The sequence below is a fragment of the Prinia subflava genome, unplaced genomic scaffold (genome assembly GCF_021018805.1).
Source record: "Prinia subflava isolate CZ2003 ecotype Zambia unplaced genomic scaffold, Cam_Psub_1.2 scaffold_48_NEW, whole genome shotgun sequence".
Taxonomy (NCBI): Eukaryota; Metazoa; Chordata; class Aves; order Passeriformes; family Cisticolidae; genus Prinia; species Prinia subflava.
The window spans coordinates 78,953-100,216 of record NW_026961012.1 but is presented as its reverse complement, the minus strand read 5'-3'; the positions used below and the strand labels follow the sequence as shown (position 1 = coordinate 100,216).

Here is a 21,264-nt window from a genome sequence, read left to right as displayed (position 1 = left end):
CGCGGCGGCCCCGGGGCGCTGATGGCCTCGGGGTGATTAGCAAAGGCTAATTTGGGGCTAATCAGGCACTTTGGGCTTCCTCCAGGGAGGTTTGGGCCGTGTCGGAGCAGGAGGAGGGCGGTGGATCGGCATCACCCCGCCCCGGTGCCTCCAGGCTGTGGAAATTAAACCTTTAATTCCCATTCCAGGCTGCTTTTGGGGGTTTTCCCCTCATTTTTCCCTTCCAGAAGGGGCAGATGATGCCCCCAACCCTTCCTTGACCTGCAGATCCCAAACCCTCGTCCTGTTCCTGCCCAGGGAATGAATCCCTGGGAATTCCAAGCCCACAGGGAGGAGTTTCTCCCAACCCCACAGGGAGGAGATTCTTCCAACCCCACAGGGAGGAGTTTCTCCCCAACACCGCACCCCAATCTCCCCATTTCCAGCACGACTCCATCCCACCCCTCACCGAGGGGCGACTCCCTAAAACCCCCTCTGCTCCCAGCTCCACCGGTCCCCACCTGTCCCGCGTTAGAAAAACCCGAAATCTCTTCTGTTTTTATTTACAAACCTCCCCCGAGGGTCTCCTCACTGCCCTGAGCTAACTCCACCCCAGCCCCTCACTGAGGGGCGCCTCCCTAAACCCCCCCAGCTCCCAACTCCACGCGTTCCGCATTAAAAAACCCAAAATCTCCTCTGGTTTTATTTACAAACCTCCCCGGGCTCTCCTCACCGCCCTGCACTAACTCCATCCCACCCCTCACTGAGGGGCGCCTCCCTAAACCCCCCAACCCCACCAATCCCCGCCCGTTCCGCGTTACAAAAAGCCGAAATCTCTTCTGTTTTTATTTACAAACCTCCCCGGGCTCTCCTCACCGCCCCGCTCCGTCCGGCGGCGGCTCGCGGGCGCTGCGGCGCGGCTCCGGCGGTGCCCTGCGCTCCCTCTGCAGCTCCGCCAGCCGCAGCCGCAGCCGCTGCTCGCGGCGCTTGCCGGCCTGCAGCTGCCGCTGCGCCTTGTCCAGCGCGTCCAGCGCGGCCTCGGCGCGGCGCTTCCAGAGCAGCGCGCTGCCCACCTGGTAGCTGTGCTCGCTCTGGATGTAGGAGCCGGCGCGCGGCGGCAGCCGCAGCATGAACAGCGACGGCGACGGCGGGCCCGGCGCTGCCGCCCTCGCCGCGGCGGCCGCGGCGGCCGGGGGAGCTCCCTCGGGCAGCGCCGGGGTGGTCGTGGCTTCCTCGTCGCCCGTGGCCACCAGGAGGGTCTCCGGGACGGAGCCCGAGGGGCCGGGCAGCGCCGGGACGCCGCCGGGGGCGCCGGCAGGGGCCGGGCCGGGGTCCTTGGTGTCCCGTGGGAAGCAGGAGGCGTCCGAGGGGAACGGGGGGTCCGGAGGGGTCGGGAGGGGCTCGCGCCTGGCGGGAGGGGAGAGGGGTTAGCCCGGAGAGACCCCCGGAACGGGCACGGGGAGAGCGGGCAGGGGGAGCTCAGGGGGGATGGGGGGTCCCAGGGGTGGGGGAGGTCAGGGGATGGGGGAGGTCAGGGGGGAATGGAGGGACCCAGGGGTGGGGGAGGTCGGGGGAAATGGAGGGTCAAGGGTGGGGGAATGGGGGTCTGGTGGGGAATGGGGGGTCCTGGGGAATGGGGGAGGTCAGGGGGGATGGGGGGGTCAAGGGTGGGGGGAATGGGGGGTCCCAGGGGTGGGGGAGGTGAGGGGAATGGGGCGTCTGGTGGAGAATGAGGGGGTCCCAGGGGTAGGGGGTCCCAGGGCATGGGAGAGATCAGGGAAGAAGAGGGGGTCCAGTGAGGAATGGGGGGTCCTGGGGGGTGGCGGGTCTTGGGGAATGGGGGGTCCCAGGGAATGGGGGGTCCCAGGGAATGGGGAGTCCTGGGGGATGGGGGGTCCTGGGGGATGGGGTGCTCTGGGGGATGGGCGGGTCCCATCCAGATGCAGAACACACTGGGGAGCCCCCTCACCCTGGGAGCCCCCAGAAGCCCCCCAGGACTGCCCAGATGCTGAGGAGGGGTCCGGGGGGAGGGGTCCCGGTGGGAGGGGAGGGGTCCTGGGGGAGGGGTCCCGGGGTGCCCCGGCAGGGCAGGGGGAGGGGAGCAGAGCGGGGAGCCCCCCCCAAAGCCCCCAGACTCACTTCCACCTGCGGGCGCTGCGCAGCGGCTTCGGGGGGTCACTGTCCAGAGGGGGGGGCCGGGGGGGCCGGGGGGGCCGGGGGGGGCCGGTGGCGAACACGGTGGGCACGGCGCCCTCCTTGAGGCGGTGGTAGCCACTGCGGGGGACACGGGGGACAGGGGGACACAGGGGTCAGGGGGGACCCCAGAACTGCGGGGGGACACGGGGGTCAGGGGGACATGGGGGTCAGGGGGGACACGGGGGGACAGGGGGGACCCCAAGGCTCGGGGGGGACCCCAGAACTGCGGGGGGACACAGGGGGTCAGGGGGAACCCTGGGGTCAGGGGGGACCTTGGGGTCAGGGGGCACCCCACAGCTCGGAGGGGACCCCGGGATCAGGGGGGACCCCAGAACTGCAGGGGGTCCTCCAACCCAGGGGAGTCAGGGGGGACCCCAGGGCTCAGGGGGACCCTGGGCTCGGGGGGGACCCCGGGGGTCAGGGGGAACCCCAGAACTGCAGGGGGTCCTCTAACCTAAGGAGGGGTCAGGGGGCACCCCGGGGCTCAGGGGGAGACCCCGGAACAGCGGGGGGTCCTATAACCCAAAGGAGGGGTCAGGGGGGACCCCAAGGCTCAGGGGGGACCCCGGGCTCGGGGAGGACCCTGGGGCTCAGGGAGTTCCTCCAACTCAGGGGGGTCGGGGGCAGCCCCTCTCCCCAAAGTCCTGGGGGGGCCTGAGCTCCAGGGAAGGTGCTGGGACACCTGGGAATACCTGGGGGGGGGGGGCTGAAATACCTGAGGGTACCTGAAATACCTGGGGGGTCCTGAAATACCTGGGGGGGGGCTGAAATACCTGAGGGTACCTGAAATACCTGGGGGATCCTGAAATACCTGGGGGGTGCTGAAATACCTGGGGGGGCCCCTGAAATATCGGGGGGGGAGGTTCCCTGAAATACCTGAGGGGGTCCTGAAATACCTGAGAAATCTCTGAAATACCTGGGGTGCCCCCTCAACTGCAGCCCCCAGTCTCACCTGGAGCCAAACCCAGGTCACACCTGGAGCACCCCAGATTCACCTGTAGCCCACCCCAGCTCACCTGCAGCCCCTGGTCTCACCTGTAGCCCCACCTGGAGCACCCCAGCCCCACCTTTGCCCACCCAAGCCCACGTGCACCCAGCTCAGCTCATCTGCAGCCCCTCCCTGACCCCTCCACCTGTCCCCAGTCTCACCTGTAGCCCACTAGCTCAAAGCAGGAGTCCTCGAAGTGCTGGGAACAGAAGTAGATACAGCCCCCCCAGTCTCGCCTGTCCCAGTCTCACCTGTCCCCACTCTCACCTGTCCCAGTCTCACCTGTCCCAGTCTCACCTGTATCCCACTAGCTCGAAGCAGGAGCGCTCGAAGTGCTGGGAACAGAAGTAGATACAGCCCCTCCAGTCTCACCTGTCCCCAGTCTCACCTGTCCCAGTCTCACCTGTCCCCACTCTCACCTGTCCCCAGTCTCACCTGTACCCCATTAGCTCGAAGCAGGAGCGCTCGAAGTGCTGGGAACAGAAGCTGGGAACAGCCCCCCCAGTCTCACCTGTCCCCAGTCTCACCTGTCCCACTCTCACCTGTCCCCAGTCTCACCTGTCCCACTCTCACCTGTAGCCCACCTGTTCTCACCTGTCCCCAGTCTCACCTGTAGCCCACTAGCTCAAAGCAGGAGTGCTCGAAGTGCTGGGAACAGAAGTAGATACAGCCCCCCCAGTCTCACCTGTCCCAGTCTCACCTGTCCCCACTCTCACCTGTCCCAGTCTCACCTGTAGCCCACCTGTCTCACCTGTAGCCCACTAGCTCGAAGCAGGAGCGCTCGAAGTGCTGGGAACAGAAGTAGATACAGCCCCCCCACTCTCACCTGTCCCAGTCTCACCTGTCCCAGTCTCACCTGTCTCCAGTCTCACCTGTCCCAGTCTCACCTGTCCCAGTCTCACCTGTGCCCAGTCTCACCTGTAGCCCACCTGTCTCACCTGTATCCCACTAGCTCGAAGCAGGAGCGCTCAAAGTGCTGGGAACAGAAGTAGATACAGCCCCTCCAGTCTCACCTGTCCCACTCTCACCTGTCCCACTTTCACCTGTCCCAGTCTCACCTGTCCCAGTCTCACCTGTCCCACTTTCACCTGTCCCAGTCTCACCTGTCCCAGTCTCACCTGTCCCCACTCTCACCTGTCCCAGTCTCACCTGTCCCCAGTCTCACCTGTCCCCAGTCTCACCTGTACCCCATTAGCTCGAAGCTGGAGCGCTCGAAGTGCTGCGAACAGAAGCTGGGAACAGCCCCCCCAGTCTCACCTGTCCCACTCTCACCTGTCCCCAGTCTCACCTGTAGCCCACCTGTTCTCACCTGTCCCCAGTCTCACCTGTACCCCAGTAGCTCGAAGCAGGAGCGCTCGAAGTGCTGGGAACAGAAGTAGATACAGCCCCCCCAGTCTCACCTGTCCCAGTCTCACCTGTCCCAGTCTCACCTGTCCCCAGTCTCACCTGTAGCCCCCCAGTCTCACCTGTAGCCCACCTGTCTCACCTGTCCCCCCAGTCTCACCTGTCCCAGTCTCACCTGCATCCCACTAGCTCGAAGCAGGAGCGCTCGAAGTGCTGGGAACAGAAGCTGGGAACAGCCCCCCCAGTCTCACCTGTCCCAGTCTCACCTGTCCCCAGTCTCACCTGTCCCCGGTCTCACCTGTCCCCACTCTCACCTGTCCCAGTCTCACCTGTAGCCCACTAGCTCGAAGCAGGAGCGCTCGAAGTGCTGGGAACAGAAGTAGATACAGCCCCCCCAGTCTCGCCTGTCCCAGTCTCACCTGTCCCCAGTCTCACCTGTCCCCAGTCTCACCTGTCCCAGTCTCACCTGTCCCAGTCTCACCTGTCCCCACTCTCACCTGTCCCAGTCTCACCTGTCCCAGTCTCACCTGTAGCCCACCTGTCTCACCTGTATCCCACTAGCTCGAAGCAGGAGCTCTCGAAGTGCTGGGAACAGAAGTAGATGTATTTGGAGCTGGGGTCCCAGCGCCCCCCGCCCGCCGGGTCGCGGCGCCGGCTGTTCTCCAGCCACTGCGCACGGCGGGGGTCGTCCCTGCGCGGCAGCCTGCGGGGACAGGGGACACAGGGGACACAGGGGACACAGGGGACACACGGGGACAGGGGACACAAGGGACAGGGACAGGGGACACAGGGGACACAGGGGGACAGGGACAAGGGGACACAGGGGGACCAGGAACAGGGACAGGGGACATAGGAACAGGGACAGGGGGACAGGGGTCAGGGGCCACAGGGGACACAGGGGACACAGGGGGACAGGGACAAGGGGACACAGGGGGACCAGGAACAGGGACAGGGGACATAGGAACAGGGACAGGGGGACAGGGGTCAGGGGACACAGGGGACACAGGGGGACAGGGGACAGGGGGACACAGGGGGACAGGGATAGGGACAGGGGCAGGGACAGGGAACAGGGGACAGGGACACAGGTGTCAGTGACAGGGACACAGGGACACGGGGACACCACAAACAGGGACAGGAACAGGGGACACAGGGACAACAGGGACAACAGGGACAACAGGGACAGGGGACACAGGGACACCAGGGACAGGGACAGGGGACACAGGGTACACGGGGACAGGGACAGAGGGAGATAGACAGGGACACAGACAAGGACAAGGACAAGAGAACACAAACAGGAACAGGGACACAGACAGGGACAGAGGGGACAGGAGAGACAGGGGACAGGAGGGACACAGACAGAGGAGAGGGACAGGGGGACAGGGGGACACAGGGGACAGGGACAGATAACAGGGACAGGGGGACAGGGACGGGGACAGGGGGACACAGGGGACAGGGACAGAGGACAGGGACAGGAGGACAGGGACAGGGGACAGGGGAACAGGGGGACATGGGGACAGCGGGACATAGTCAGGGGGACAGGAACAGGGACAACAAGGGAACAGGGAGACACAGGGGACAGGGACAGATAACAGGGACAGGGGGACAGGGACGGGGACGGGGGACACAGGGGACAGGGACGGATGACAGGGACAGGAGGACAGGGACAGGGGACAGGGGGACATGGGGACAGGGGGACATGGTCAGGGGGACAGGAACAGGGACAACAAGGGAACAGGGAGACACAGGGGACAGGGAGACATGGGGACAGGTGACAGGGATACAGACAGACAGGGAACAGGGACAGGTGTCAGGAGGACATGGGGACACAGGGACAGGGACATGGGGACATGGGGGGACAATGGCGGGGACAGAGGGACACAAGAACATGGACGGACACAGTGAGAACACAGAATGGGGGACACAGGTGACACAGGTGGCACAGGTAACACAGGTCACAAAGGTGACATAGGTGACACAGGGGGCAGAGGTCACACAGGTGGCACAGATGACACAGGTGACACAGGGGACACAAGGGACACAGGTCACACAGGGGGCACAGGTGAGACAGGTGACACAGGGGACACAGGTCACACAGGGGGCACAGGTGACAAAGGTGACACAGGTGAGCCACAAGGCTGCAATTCCCACCCTCCCAAATTCTGCCGGGCCGAATGACATCTTCCTCCCCCCGTGCACCTGGAAATGGAACAGTCCAACCTGGCCTGCTAAAGGGGGACAGGGCTGAGCCACCCCTCAAATGGGGGGGGACAGACACACCTGGGACAGCCCATTGCTAAGGGGGTGACACCTGTCCCAGCCCGTTGCTAAGGAGGTGACACCTGTCCCAGCCCATTGCTAAGGGGGTGACACCTGTCCCATCGCGTTGCTAAGGTAGGTGACACCTGTCCCAGCCCATTGCTAAGGGAGGTGACACCTGTCCCAGCCTGTTGCTAAGGTAGGTGACACCTGTCCCAGCCTGTTGCTAAGGGAGGTGACACCTGTCCCAGCCCGTAGCTAAGGTGGGTGACACCTGTCCCAGCCCATTGCTAAGGGGGTGACACCTGTCCCAGCCCGTTGCTAAGGGAGGGGTGACACCTGTCCCAGCCCGTTGCTAAGGGAGGTGACACCTGTCCCAGCCCATTGCTAAGGTGGGTGACACCTGTCCCAGCCTGTTGCTAAGGGAGGTGACACCTGTCCCAGCCCGTTGCTAAGGGAGGTGACACCTGTCCCAGCCCATTGCTAAGGGGGTGACACCTGTCCCAGCCCGTTGCTAAGGGAGGTGACACCTGTCCCAGCCCGTTGCTAAGGGAGGTGACACCTGTCCCAGCCCGTTGCTAAGGTAGGTGACACCTGTCCCAGCACATTGCTAAGGGAGGTGACCCCTGTCCCAGCCCGTTGCTAAGGGAGGTGACACCTGTCCCAGCCCGTTGCTAAGGGAGGTGACACCTGTCCCAGCCTGTTGCTAAGGGAGGTGACACCTGTCCCAGCCCGTTGCTAAGGTGGGTGACACCTGTCCCAGCCCGTTGCTAAGGTGGGTGACACCTGTCCCAGCCCATTGCTAAGGTGGTGACACCTGTCCCAGCCCATTGCTAAGGGAGGTGACACCTGTCCCAGCCCGTAGCTAAGGTGGGTGACACCTGTCCCAGCCCGTTGCTAAGGTGGGTGTCACCTGTCCCAGCCCGTTGCTAAGGGGGTGACCCCTGTCCCAGCCCGTTGCTAAGGGGGTGACCCCTGTCCCAGCCTGTTGCTAAGGTGGTGACCCCTGTCCCAGCCCGTTGCTAAGGTGGGTGTCACCTGTCCCAGCTCGTGTCCGAGGGCTGCCCGGGCCCAGGCCATGCCCTGGGGTCTCTCCCCTCCCGGGGGTCTCCCCATCCCTGGGGGTCTCTCCCCTCCGGGGGTGTCCCGGCTCTCACCGGTGGAAGGAGATGCCTCTGCCGCGGGTGTCTCGCGTGTCGCGGGTGCAGCAGCCGGCGGCGGAGCAGTGCCGGGGCATCTGCGGGGTCAGGGGGCTCCCCAAAATCCCGCCCGGGCTTCACCCACACCGCAAGCCCCCTTCCCACGGCCGGACCCCTCCCCACCATTCCCCATCTCAGCCGGACCCCTCCCCACCATTCCCCATCGCAGCCGGACCCTTCCCCACCATTCCCCATCTCACCCGGACCCCTCCCCACCATTCCCCCCTCACACCCGGACCCCTCCCCACCATTCCCCCCTCACACCCGGACCCTTCCCCACCATTCCCTTCACACCCGGACCCTTCCCCACCATTCCCCCCTCACGGCGGGACCCTTCCCCACCATTCCCCCCTCACACCCGGACCCTTCCCCACCATTCCCCCCTCACACCCGGACCCTTCCCCACCATTCCCCCCTCACACCCGGACCCTTCCCCACCATTCCCCCCTCACACCCGGACCCTTCCCCACCATTCCCCCCTCACACCCGGACCCTTCCCCACCATTCCCTTCACACCCGGACCCTTCCCCACCATTCCCCCCTCACACCCGGACCCCTCCCCACCATTCCCCCCTCACACCCGGACCCCTCCCCACCATTCCCCCCTCACACCCGGACCCTTCCCCACCATTCCCTTCACACCCGGACCCTTCCCCACCATTTCCCCTTCCCCACCATTCCCCCCTCGCCCCCATTCTCCCTCACCCGCGGCCTGCCCCGCTGCCCCCACCACCGCCCCTCCGCGGGCTGACATCTCCCCGCAATGGCCGGAGCCCCCTCCCCGTGTCCTCCCCGCACCCCGGAGCGCCTTTTTTCCCTCTTTTCCCCGCTTTTTCCCCGTTTTTTTCCCCCCGTTCCGGCCCCACCTCGGCGCTCCCATCCCGCCGCCGCCGCGGCCTCCCCGGAACTCTCGCGAGATTTCCGATATCCGCGAGAACAACCCCCCTACACCAGCTGGCCCCGCCTCTTATTCCTCATTGGCTGAGACTCCGAGGTGGGCGTTAAACCGCGCCCCCTGAGCCCGCGCTTAATTTGCATTCTGCGCTGTGATTGGCCGGCCGAGCCGCGCCCCGCCTCCTTCGCCGTCAAGCCCCGCCCCTCGCCGGGGGCGTTCTGCGGCCCCTTCCCGCGGCTTTGGGCGGATTTGGGGGGATTTGGGGGATTTGGGGGATTTTGGGGGGTTTTGGGGCGTTTTGGGGATTTCACCCCTTCAATTGAGGTTAAAAGGGTTTTGCGGACACCCCCGAGCAGACTGCGGGGGGTTTGCAGAGACTGTGCGGGTTTCTCGGTGGGGTTCAGCCCCCCCAATCAGGTTAAGACGCTTTTGGGGTGTCCCGGCGGGTTTTGGGGTGCCTTGGGGGGTTTGGGGGCTTTCAGCACCCCCAGGGGGTGTAGGGATGGTTCTGAGGTCCCTCCGGACGTGTTTTGGGGGATCTCGGGGCTTTCAGGACTCCGGAACGTTTTAAATTCCCCCAAACGCGGTGCGGGATCCCCCCAAAGGGGCCTGGGGAGGTTTTCGAACTCCCCCGTCCCCAAATTCATTTTTGGGGCACTTTTGGGGACCCCCCCGGGGCCTCCAGGGCCACTCACGAGCGAGACCCTCTCAAGGCACTTTAATGAGTTTGGGGACCCCCGCCCCAAAACCCCACAGGAGGGGTGGGGGGGGCCCGGGCGGGTTTTGGGGTCCCGGGGGGGTTTAGGGGGTGCCCCCGGCGCTGGGGGGGGCAGGGGCGGTCCCGCTGTCCCCGCTGTCCCCGCTGTCCCCGCTGTCCCCGCTGTCCCCGCTGTCCTCGGAGTCGTCCCCGTCCCGCAGCATCCTCCGGACGGTGCGGGACAGGTTCATGGGGTCACACCTGGGGGGCAAAGGGGCGGTGAGAGCCCGGCACCCCAGAGACCCCCGGGACCCCATAGAGACCCCCCCCAAAGCCCCCAAACCCCATAGAGACCCCCCAAACCTCATAGAGACCCCCCCAAACCCCATAGAGACCCCCGGGACCCCGCAGAGGCCCCCGGGACCCCATAGAGACCCCCCAAACCCCATAGAGACCCCCGACACCCCAGAAACCCCAGGGACCCCACGGAGACCCCCGGGACCCCATAGAGACCCCCCCAAACCCTATAGAGACCCCCGGGACCCCATAAACCCCCCCAGAGACCCCATAGAGACCCCATAAACCTCATAGACACCCCCAGCACCCCATAAACCCCGCAGAGACCCCCAGCACCCCATAGAGACCCGCAGCACCCCATAGAGACCCCCCAAACCCTATCGAGACCCCCCCACACCCCATAGAGACCCCCGAGACTCCAGAAACCCCAGGGACCCCACAGAGACCCCCCCAAACCCTATAGAGACCCCCATAAACTCCATAGAGACCCCCGGGACCCCACAGAGACCCCATAAACCCCATAGAGGCCCCCGAGACCCCATAAACCCCATAGAGACCCCCGGGACCCCACAGAGACCCCATAAACCCCATAGAGACCCCCGGGACCCCATAAACCCCATAGAGACCCCCGGGATCCCAGGAACTCCAAAGAGACCCCCAGCACCCCATAGAGGCCCCCAGGACCCCATAAACCCCATAGACGAGACCCCCAATACCCCATAAACCCCACAGTGACCCCATAGAGCCCCCCCATCCCATTGGGAGCCCACAGGGGATCTGTAGCGGTTCCATGGGGTCTATAAGGATCCATAGGGGTTCTATGGGGTCCATAGGGTCTGTAGGGGTCTGTGGGGTCCATAGAGGTTCCATAGGGGTCCTATGGGGTCTATGGGATCTATAGGGATTCTATGGGGCCCACAGGGGTTCTATGGAGTCCATAGGGGTTCCATAGGGTCTGTAGGGGTCCTGTGGGGTGTATGGGGTCCATAGGGGTTTTATGGAGTCTAAGGGGGGTCTATGGGGTCTAAAGGGGTTCTATGGGGTCTATAGGGGTTCCATGGGGCCCATAGAGTTCTATGGGGTCTATAGGGGTTCCATGGGGCCCATAGAGTTCTATGGGGTCTATAGGGGTTCCATGGGGCCCATAGAGTTCTATGGGGTCTATAGGGGTTCCATGGGGCCCATAGAGTTCTATGGGGTCTATAGGGGTTCCATGGGGCCCATAGAGTTCTATGGGGTCTATAGGGGTTCCATGGGGCCCATAGAGTTCTATGGGGTCTATAGGGGTTCCATGGGGTCTATAGGGTTCTATGGGGTCTATGGGGTCTATAGGGGTTTTATGGAGTCTAAAGGGGTTCTATAGGGTCTATAGGGGTTCTATGGGGTCCATAGGGGTTCCATGGGGCCCATAGGGTTCTATGGGGTCTATAGGGGTTCCATGGGGTCTATAGGGGTTCTATGGGGTCTATAGGGATTCCATGGGGTCTATAGGGGTTCTATGGAGCCTATAGGGATTCTATGGGGCCTATAGGGTTCTATGGAGTCCATAGGGGCCCATAGGGTTCCATGGGGTCTGTAGGGGTTCTATGGGGTCCATAGGGGTTCCATGGGGTCTATAGGATTCTATGGGGTCTATGGGGTCTATGGGGTCTATAGGGGTTTTATGGAGTCTAAAGGGGTTCTATAGGGTCTATGGGGATTCTATGGGGTCCACAGGGTTCTATGGGGTCCATAGGGTTCTATGGGGTCTATAGGGATTCTATGGGGTCCATAGGGTTCTATGGGGTCTATAGGGGTTCTATAGGGTCCATAGGGCCCACAGGACCTGTCCCCACCTGAGGCGCGCCCTCAGCACGGCCACGTGCCGGGCGGTGGCTGCGGCGCCGTCTCCGACGTCCTCGAGCTCCCGGCGCAGGAGGTGGCCCTGGGCCAGCGCCCGGGCCGTGCCCGCGGCCACCGCGGCCACCTGCTGAGCCAGGAGCCGGCCAGCGGCCTCGCTGGCACGGGCCTGGGGACAGCGACAGGGACACTGGGGACACTGGAGACTCTGGGGACATTGGGGACAGGGACAGGGGACATTGGGGACAGGGGGACAGCAGGGACATTGGGTACAGTGGGGACACTGGGGGATATTGGGGACATTAGGGGATTGGGGACATTGTGGACAGAGACAGGGGACATTGGGGACAGGGGGACAGCAGGGACAGAGAGGACAGTGGGGACAGGGGGACATTGGGGACAGTGGGGACTCTGGGGACATTGGGGGATATTGGGGACAGGGGGACAGTGGGGACAGTGGGGACATTGGGGACTCTGGGGACAGTGGGGACAGCGGGGGATATTGGGGACATTGGGGGATTGGGGACATTGGGGACAGGGACAGGGGACATTGGGGATACTGGGGACATTTGGGACAGGGGGATGGTGCCATCGGGCATTGGGACATGGGGACGTGGGGGCACAGAGAGGGCACATGGGGACACGGAGGCTCTAGGGTGACAGTGGGTGACAGTGGGTGACAGTGGGTGACAGACGACAGCAGGTGGCAGAGGTGACAGCGAGTGACAGCAAGTGAAAATGGGTGACAGGAGGTGACAGCGGGTGACAGCAGCTGACAGGAGGTGACAGGAGATGACAGCGGGTGACAGCAGGGGGCAGTAGGTGACAGAGGTGACAGGAAGTGACAAAGGTGACAGGCGATGACAGCAGGTGACAGCAGGTGACAGAGATGACAGCGTGACAGCAGGGGGCAGTAGGTGACAGCAGGTGACGGAGATGACTGGAGATGACAGCAGGGGGCAGCGAGTGACAGAGGTGACAGGAGGTGACAGCAGGTGACAGTAGGTGACCCAGGTGACCCAGGTGACCCAGGTCCCCGTGTCCCCGCACTGTCCCCACCTGCAGCCGGTGCCGCTCCCCCTGCAGCCGCTGCTCCTCGGCCTCGGCCGCCAGCGCGCGCAGGCGCCGGCCGGTGACACGGGCGGCCCGGGCCAGGGCCAGGCGCGCCCTGCGCGGGGACAGCCGTGTCACCCCCCGGTCACACCCCCTGGCACACCCCTGTCACCCCCCGTCACACCCCCTGGCACCCCCCGGTCACCCCGTGTCAACCCTGTCACCCCCCATCACCCCGTGTCACCCCCCATCACCCCCTGTCACCCACAGAGTGACACCCACACTGGTGACACCTCTGGGATGGGGCTGTCCTGGGACCCCCCTGTGCCACCCCGAGCCACCCTGGGACCACCTGGGACCACCTGGGGACCACCCGGGGACCACCCTGAGACCACCTGGAACCACCTGAGTACCCCCGGGGACCACCTGGGACCCCCCTGTGGCACCCTGGGGCCACACAAACCAATCTGGGACACCCTGGGACCACCCTGGGACCACCTGGGACCACCCGGGGACCATCAAGAACCACCTGGCACCACCAAAGACCACAAAGAAGCACCCTGGGACCACCTGGGACCACCCTGGGGCTACCCTGGGACAACCTGGGACCACCCTGGGACCACCTGGGGACCATCTGGGGACCCCCAGGGACTACCCGAGACCACCAAGAACCACCCGGGGACAACCCTAGCACCACCTGGGGAACATCTTGGGACCATCTGGGACCACCTTGGGACCACCTGAGACCACCTGAGACCACCTGGGACCACCAAGAAGCACCTTGGGACCACCCTGAGACAACCTGGGACCATCTGGGACCACCTGAGACCACCTGGGACGACCTTGGAACCACATGGGACAACCTGGGATCACCCTGGGCCACCCTGGGACCACCCAAAACGACTCGGGGTAACTCTGAGACCCTCATGGACCAGCCTGAGACCACCCGGGACCACCTGGGGACCACCTGGGGACCACTTGGGACCATCTGACACCACGAAGAACCACCCTGGGACCACCTGGGACCACCCTGGGGCTACCCTGGGACAACCTGGGACCACCCGGGGACTCCCGGGGACCACCAAGAACCACCCTGGGACCACCTGGGACCACCTTGGGACCACCTGGGACCACCTTGGGACCATCTGGGGACCCCCAGGGACCACCCGAGACCACCAAGAACCACCCTGGGACCACCTGGGACCACCAAGAACGACCCAAGGACCACCCTGTGTCCCCCCGGTCCCCCCCCGATCCCCCCCCCGGTCCCCCCCGTGTCCCCCCGGTGCTGACCCCGCCTCCCGCCGCAGCAGCTCCTGCAGGTGGGCGCAGCGGGCGCGCAGGGCGGGCTCGGGGGGCGCGGGTGGGTCCCGGGGGTCCCGGGGGTGCCGCAGCCGCTCCCGGAGCCGCCGCTGCTCCTGCGCCAGGCGCGCCCCCGCCGCCCCCGCGTCCCGAGCGCGCGCGCCCGCGGCCGCCAGCGCCCGCCGCAGCTCCTCCACCTGCGGGACGGACAGGTGAGGGGACGGGCACCCATGGGTGCACCCACGGCACCCACGGGTGCACCCACAGCACCCACAGCACCCACAGCACCCACACCTGTCCCCATAACCGCCAGCGCCCGCCGCAGCTCCTCCACCTGCGGGACGGACAGGTGAGGGGACGGGCACCCATGGGTGCACCCACAGCACCCACGGGTGCACCCACAGAACCCACAGCACCCACACCTGTCCCCATAACCGCCAGCGCCCGCCGCAGCTCCTCCACCTGCGGGACGGACAGGTGAGGGGACGGGCACCCATGGGTGCACCCACAGCACCCACGGGTGCACCCACAGCATCCACAGAACCCACAGAACCCACACCTGTCCCCATAACCGCCAGCGCCCGCCACAGCTCCTCCACCTGTAGGATGGACAGGTGAGGGGACAGGCACCCATGGGTGCACCCACGGCACCCACGGGTGCACCCACAGCACCCACAGCACCCACACCTGTCCCTGGGTCACCCACAGCACCCACATCTATCCCCATAACCGCCAGCGCCCGCCGCAGCTCCTCCACCTGCGGGACGGACAGGTGAGGGGACAGGCACCCATGGGTGCACCCACGGCACCCACGGGTGCACCCACAGCACCCACGGCACCCACGGGTGCACCCATGGCACCCACATCTATCCCCACCCACACCTGTCCCCATAACCACCAGCGCCCGCCGCAGCTCCTCCACCTGCGGGGGGAACAGGTGAGGGGAGGGGCACCCATGGGTGCACCCACGGCATCCACAGAACCCACACCTGTCCCTGGGTCACCCACACCTGTCCCTGTGGGACCCATGGCACCCACCCCTGTCCCCGTGGCACCCACGGCACCCACAGGTGCGCTCACACCTGTCCCTGTGGAGCCCCAGGTGCACCCACAGCCTCCTCACCCTCCCACCGCCACCCCCAGGGGTGTCCCACCTGTCCTGTCCCACCTGTCCCACCTGTCCTGTCCCACCTGTCCCCTGCATGTGTCACCAGCCCCCCAGACACCCCCACGGCCACCTCCTGTCACCCACCTGCCCCCCCGTGTCCCCCCATGTCCCCCCGGTGTCCCACTCCCACCTGTCCCCACCTGTCCCAGATGCTGGCTCAGGTGTCCCCCCGTGTCCCCCATTTCCCAGGTGTCCCCCCGCTGTCCCCAGTGTCCCCGGTGTCCCCAGTGTACCCCCATGTCCCCCCATGTCCCCCAGGTGTCCCTGGTACCTGTTCCAGCAGCTGGCTCAGGTGTCCCTGGTGTCCCCCCATGTCCCCCTGGTGTCCCCCGTGTCCCCACTTGTCCCAGCCGCTGGCTCAGGTGTCCCCCCTGTCCTTCCATGTCCCCAGTGTCCCCCGTGTCCCCAGTGTCCCCCCATGTCCCCAGGTGTCCCCATCTGTCCCAGGCGCTGGCTCAGGTGCTCCCCCCGTGTCCCCCCGTGTCCCCTCATGTCCCCAGGTGTCCCCGGTACCTGTCCCAGGCACTGGCTCAGGTGTCCCCCCATGTCCCCGGTGTCCCCCCCATGTCCCCAGGTGTCCCCAGGTGTCCCCACCTGTCCCAGGCGCTGGCTCAGGTGCTCCCCCCGTGTCCCCGGTGTCCCCCCGTGTCCCCAGGTGTCCCCACCTGTCCCAGGCGCTGGCTCAGGTGCTCCCCCCATGTCCCCCCGTGTCCCCAGGTGTCCCCAGGTGTCCCCAGGTGTCCCCACCTGTCCCAGGCGCTGGCTCAGGTGCTCCCCCCGTGTCCCCGGTGTCCCCCCGTGTCCCCAGGTGTCCCCACCTGTCCCAGGTGCTGGCTCAGGTGCTCCCCCCGTGTCCCCGGTGTCCCCCCGTGTCCCCAGGTGTCCCCACCTGTCCCAGGCGCTGGCTCAGGTGCTCCCGCAGGTCCCGGTTGTGCTCCCGCAGCTCCTCCAGTGCCGCCTGCAGCGCCGCGGGGTCCCCAGCGGGGGCGCTGGAGGGACACACGGGGACATGGGGACACCCAGGGGACACAGGGGACACATGGGACATGGGGACACCCAGGGGGACATGGGGACACACGGGGGACACCGAGGGGGACATGGGGGACACCCAGGGGACACGGGGACAACAGGGGACACACAGGGGACACACAGAGGACACACAGGGGACACACAGGGACATGGGGACACCCAGGGGACATGGGGACACAAGGGACACACAGGGGACACACAAGGGACATGGGGGCATGGGGGACACACAGGGCACACAAGGGACATGGGGGACACATGGGACTCAGGGGACACAGGGGACACATGGGACACACACGGGACACACAGGGACGCACAGGGGATATAGGGGACACAGGGGCTAGAGGAACACACAGGGGCTAGAGGGGCTATAGGGATCTATAGGGATCTATAGGGGCTACAGGGCTATAGGGGCTATGGGGGCTATGGGGGCTATGGGGGCTATAGGGGCTATGGGGGCTATGGGATCTATAGGGGCTATAGGAGCTATAGGGACACACAGGGGCTTTAGGGGCTATAGGGGCTATAGGGGCTATAGGGATCTATAGGGTTCTATAGGAATCTATAGGTGCTATAGGGGCTATAGGGGCTATGGGGACTATAGGGACTATAGGGTTATAGAGGCTATAGGGACACACGGGTTATAGGGGCTATAGGGGCTATAGGGGCTATAGGGGCTATGGGGTTATAGGGGCTATAGGGACACACGGGCTATAGGGGCTATGGGGTTATAGGGGCTATAGGGACTATGGGGTTATAGGGGCTATAGGGGCACACGGGCTATAGGGGCTATGGGGGCTATAGGGGCTATAGGGGCTATAGGGGCTATAGGGGCTATGGGGGCTATAGGGGCTATAGGGGCTATAGGGGCTATAGGGGCTATGGGGGCTATAGGGATCTATAGGGACTATAGGGGCCATAGGGGCTATAGGGGCTATAGGGACACACAGGGGCTTTAGGGGCTATAGGGACTATAGGGACTATGGGGGCTAGAGGGGCTATAGGGGCTATAGGGACTATAGGGATCTATAGGGGCTGTAGGAATCTATAGGGGTCTATAGGGTCTATGGGGGCACACAGGGGCTATAGGGGACACATCCATTGGGGACTCTAGGGACCTGTAGGTTCTATAGGGGCTATAGGGGTTATAGGGGATAGATGGGGGCTATAGGGGCTATAGGGGCTATAGGGGCTATAGGGGCTATAGGGGTTATAGGGGATAGATGGGGGCTATAGGGGCTATAGGGGCTATAGGGGCTATAGGGGCTATAGGGGTTATAGGGGATAGATGGGGGCTATAGGGGCTATAGGGGCTATGGGGGCTATAGGGGCTATAGGGGCTATAGGGGCTATAGGGGCTATAGGGGTTATAGGGGATAGATGGGGGCTATAGGGGCTATAGGGGCTATAGGGGCTATAGGGGCTGTAGAGGCTATAAGGATCTATAGGGGCTATAGGGGCTATAGGGGCTATAGGGGCTATAGGGGCTATGGGGGCTATAGGGGCTATAGGGGCTATAGGGGCTATAGGGGCTATAGGGGCTATGGGGGCTATAGGGGCTATAGGGGCTATAGGGGCTGTAGAGGCTATAAGGATCTATAGGGGCTATAGGGCCACACAGAGTCTATAGGGGCTATAGGGACTATAGGGACTATAGGGGCTATAGGGACTATAGGGGCTATAGGGGATGTGGGGACAAGAGGGACACACAGGGGCTATAGGGGACACATCCATTGGGGACTCTAGGGACCCGTAGGTTCTATAGGGGCTATAGGGGACAGATGGGGGTCACAAAGGACATGTCGGAGTTATAGCGGCTGTAGGGGACATTGGGACTATAGGGGACACACTGGGGGGACACGCGGCCAGCCAGGGGGCGTGGCCGTGCTCACCTGGGCCGGGGGGCGTGGCCCACCTTCGCAGCCACCTGGTCACGCTCCTGCTCCGCCCGGCGCCGGGAATGCTGGGCCACCTGCACAGCCTGTGGGCGTGGCCAGCATGGACACACCCCGAGCCACACCCACCTCCAGAGCCACGCCCACAGGCTGCTTTAGCCCTGCCCACTTTCCCACAGTCCCACCCAGCCGCAAAAGCCCCGCCCATTATTCTGTAGCCCCGCCTCCTGCCGAAATAGCCCCGCCCACTGACATTAGCCCCACCCCAGCTGCATTAGCCCCTCCCATTTGTCCTTAGCCACACCCATAGGCTGCTACAGCCCCGCCCACTGTCCATAGCCCCGCCCCTCCCCTTAGCCCCGCCCACCTGGCGCAGCCGCTCCAGCTCCGCCCCCCGGGCCTGGCACTGAGACTCCGCCTCCTGTGCCCGGAGCTCCGCCCCCGCCTTGGCAGCACGAGCGGCCTCCAGCTCCGCCCACAGCAGCTGCCCCGCCTCCTGCAGAGGGGCGGGGTCAGCGGCAGGCCACGCCCACGCACCTGGCCTCGCCCACTGCTCCACCACCCATTCACAGCCACATAACCTCAGACCACGCCCCCTTTAGCCCCACCATGGCCACACCCCCACCCTGACTCCACCCATGTCAGAGGCTCCACCCCCTCCGGCCACGACCCACCATGGCCCCACCCCCAATCTCGAGCCCTATAAGCCCCGCCTCCTTCACAGACCACACCCCCGGCCAGAGGCTCCTCCCCCACAGGCCACACCCCCTGAGCACCACCTCTCTCCCCCACACCTGTCAGAGGCTCCGCCCCCTCCACCCCTGGCCCCGCCCACCTGCTGCAGGCGCAGGCGCTCCTTGGCCCGGTCCAGGGCCCGACAGGCTCCGCCCACCCGGGCCTGGGCTCCGCCCACCGCGATCTCCAGCGCCCGCAGGGTCCCGCCCTCCATCAGGCTCCGCCCACGCTCTGCCGCCAGGCTCCGCCCCAGTGCTGCCACCTGATTGGTCAGGGGGTGATTGACAGCCCCAGGGCCCGCCCCGATGATTGACAGCTCCAAGATCCGCCCCCATAGTGATGGATGCTCCCATGCCCAGCCCACTTGGGTGATTGACAGCCACACGCCCCACCCCTCTCCTCAGTGAGAGGCGGGGCCAGGCTGTGACTGACAGCTGCCGGCCACGCCCCTCCCCGCAAGCCCCGCCCACCTGGTTGCTGAGGTCCCGCAGTTCCTCCTCCAGGTCCCGCCGGTGCTGGGCCTGTGGGGGGGGAATTTTGGGGGGACCCAAAATCCCGAGGGTCCCGGAGCAGCCCCAGGTGCTGCGGGGTGCTGGGGGCCCAGGGAGACCCCCAAAGTCTGGGGTGCCCCAAGAGCTGGAGGCTCCCAGGGGTCCGAGCGGTCCCAGGTGCCCCCAAATGCCCCGGGGGGTCCTGGGGGCCCAGAGGGTCCCGGGGGTCTGGGGGATCCCCCAGTGTCCTGGGGGTCCCAGAGGTCCGGAGAGTCCCAAATTCCCGCGGAGTCCCGAAGTGTGGAGGGTCCCAGCTCTTGGGGGGGTGCCAGGTTTTTGGGGTCTCAGGAGTCCGGGGGGGTCCCAAAGTCTGGGGGTCCCCAGGGTCCGGGGGCCCAGGAGGCTCCCAGGAGTCCGGGGGGGAGGGGGGGGTCCTGTCTGTTTGGGGGGGGTCCCAAAGTGCGGGGCGGGATGAGGTCCTTGGGGTGCCCAGGGGGGCCCGGGTCTGGACACCCCCAGAAGTTTGGGGGTCCCAGGAGTCCGGGGTGGGTGGGAGTCCCAAAATCTGGGGAGTCCCCGGAGTCCGGGGGTTCCCGGGAGTGCGGAGGGACCCGGATGTCCCGGGGGTCCCAGGAATCCGAACAGGGGGAGGAATTTGGGGGGGGTCGGGGGGGGCTGGGCCGGGATGGGGGGGATGTGCCCGTTCCCACGGGGGGGGAGGGGCGCCCAGGGCTCCCGGCCGCCGTGTCCCTGTCCCCGCCCCGTGTCCCAATTCCAGCCCGGGGGCTGGCGGGGGGCCAGGGGGGCCACGCAGAGGGCCCGGGGGTCCCCAGCCAAGCGGGGGGAGGGGCTGGGAGCCCCCGAATGTCGCCACCCCTGCGCTCCTCCACCCCCGGGGACCCCCTCGGTTGGGGTCGAGGCTTTCCCGGGTGCCTGGGGGTCCCCAGCATCACCTGAGTCCCCCCGCGCCATCACCTGGGGGTCCCCAGCATCACCTGAGTCCCCCCGCGCCATCACCTGGGGGTCCCCCCCACTCACCTGTGCCAGCCGGGGGGGGCTGCACCCTCTCCTGTCCCCCGTGTCCATCATGGAGCAAACTGGGGGGGCTCTGGGGCAGCAGAGACCCTGGAGGGACCCCTCCCCTAAATTAAACCGCATCAGCGCCGGGCTGGGACCCCCGACAGCTCCGAGCCCCTTTTCCGTGGGGGAAGGTCGGGGACGCCCGGACTCTGGGGTCCTCTGCCCACCCTGGGGGGTTTTGGGTCCCCCCTGCCCACCCTCGGGGGGTTTTGAGTCCCCTGCCCACCCTGGGGGGTTTTGGGTCCCCCCTGCCCACCCTGGGGGGGTTTTGAGTCCCCTGCCCACCCCGGGGTTGTTTTGGGTCCCCTGCCCACCCCGGGGTTGTTTTGGGTCCCCTGCCCACCCCGGGCTGAGTTTCGGGTCCCCTGCCCACACCGAGGTAATTTTGGGTCCCCTGCCCACCCCGGGGTTGTTTTGGGTCCCCTGCCTACCCTGGGCTGAATTTTGGGTCCCCTGCCCACCCCGGGGTTGTTTTGGGTCCCCTGCCTACCCTGGGCTGAATTTTGGGTCCCCTGCCCACCCTGGGGTAGTTTTGAGTCCCCTGCCCACCGCGGGGTGGGATTTTTGGGTCCCCTGCCCACCCCGGGGTGCTCCGGAGCCCGGTCCCTCACCTGTCGCTGCCGAGCCCGCGGGTCCGGGGCGCTGCCGGTGCCGCCCCCGCCGCGGGCACGGGAGGACCCGCGGGTGGCACCGCGTCCCTCCCCGGGGCTGTCCCCACGGGGAGGGGACAGCGCCCGCCCAGCGCCCCGGGCCGGTGTCCGGGCGGGCCCGCTCGGCTCCGAGCGCCGGTGCCGCCCTCGCCCGAGGGGCCGCGGGTTTCGGGG

General features: G+C 65.7%; 2 protein-coding genes and 1 long non-coding RNA gene across 4 annotated transcripts; all 3 read right to left on the bottom strand.

Moving 5' to 3' along the window:
- Nucleotides 1-20: 20 nt before the first annotated feature.
- Nucleotides 21-8,921, bottom strand: THAP7 (THAP domain containing 7). Of its 2 annotated transcripts, XM_063425012.1 has the most exons (6): nt 8,829-8,921; nt 7,921-8,000; nt 5,055-5,210; nt 2,119-2,253; nt 837-1,386; nt 21-155 (listed from the first exon to the last, which is right to left on the bottom strand). In XM_063425012.1, exons 2-5 carry the CDS (start codon nt 7,998-8,000, stop codon nt 852-854), a joined length of 906 nt encoding a protein of 301 aa, XP_063281082.1. In that variant the 5' UTR covers nt 8,829-8,921; the 3' UTR covers nt 21-155; nt 837-851. The 2 variants fall into 2 exon arrangements, with proteins under 2 accessions (XP_063281082.1, XP_063281083.1); XM_063425013.1 differs by lacking the exon at nt 21-155 and having other exon boundaries at nt 810-1,386.
- LOC134565427 (uncharacterized) lies at nt 3,328-4,219 on the bottom strand. The gene is made up of 3 exons (XR_010083912.1): nt 4,020-4,219; nt 3,446-3,690; nt 3,328-3,414 (listed from the first exon to the last, which is right to left on the bottom strand). It is a non-coding gene; the product is annotated as an uncharacterized LOC134565427 (long non-coding RNA).
- Nucleotides 8,922-9,658: 737 nt separating the features above from the next.
- On the bottom strand, nt 9,659-20,622 carry LOC134565430 (myosin heavy chain, embryonic smooth muscle isoform-like). The gene is made up of 10 exons (XM_063425016.1): nt 20,399-20,622; nt 19,340-19,390; nt 18,970-19,131; nt 18,502-18,630; nt 18,132-18,220; nt 16,103-16,202; nt 14,037-14,242; nt 12,750-12,858; nt 11,687-11,859; nt 9,659-9,815 (listed from the first exon to the last, which is right to left on the bottom strand). The coding sequence occupies exons 1-10, from the start codon at nt 20,516-20,518 to the stop codon at nt 9,659-9,661; spliced, it is 1,296 nt and encodes a 431-aa protein (XP_063281086.1). The 5' UTR covers nt 20,519-20,622.
- Nucleotides 20,623-21,264: the final 642 nt, after the last annotated feature.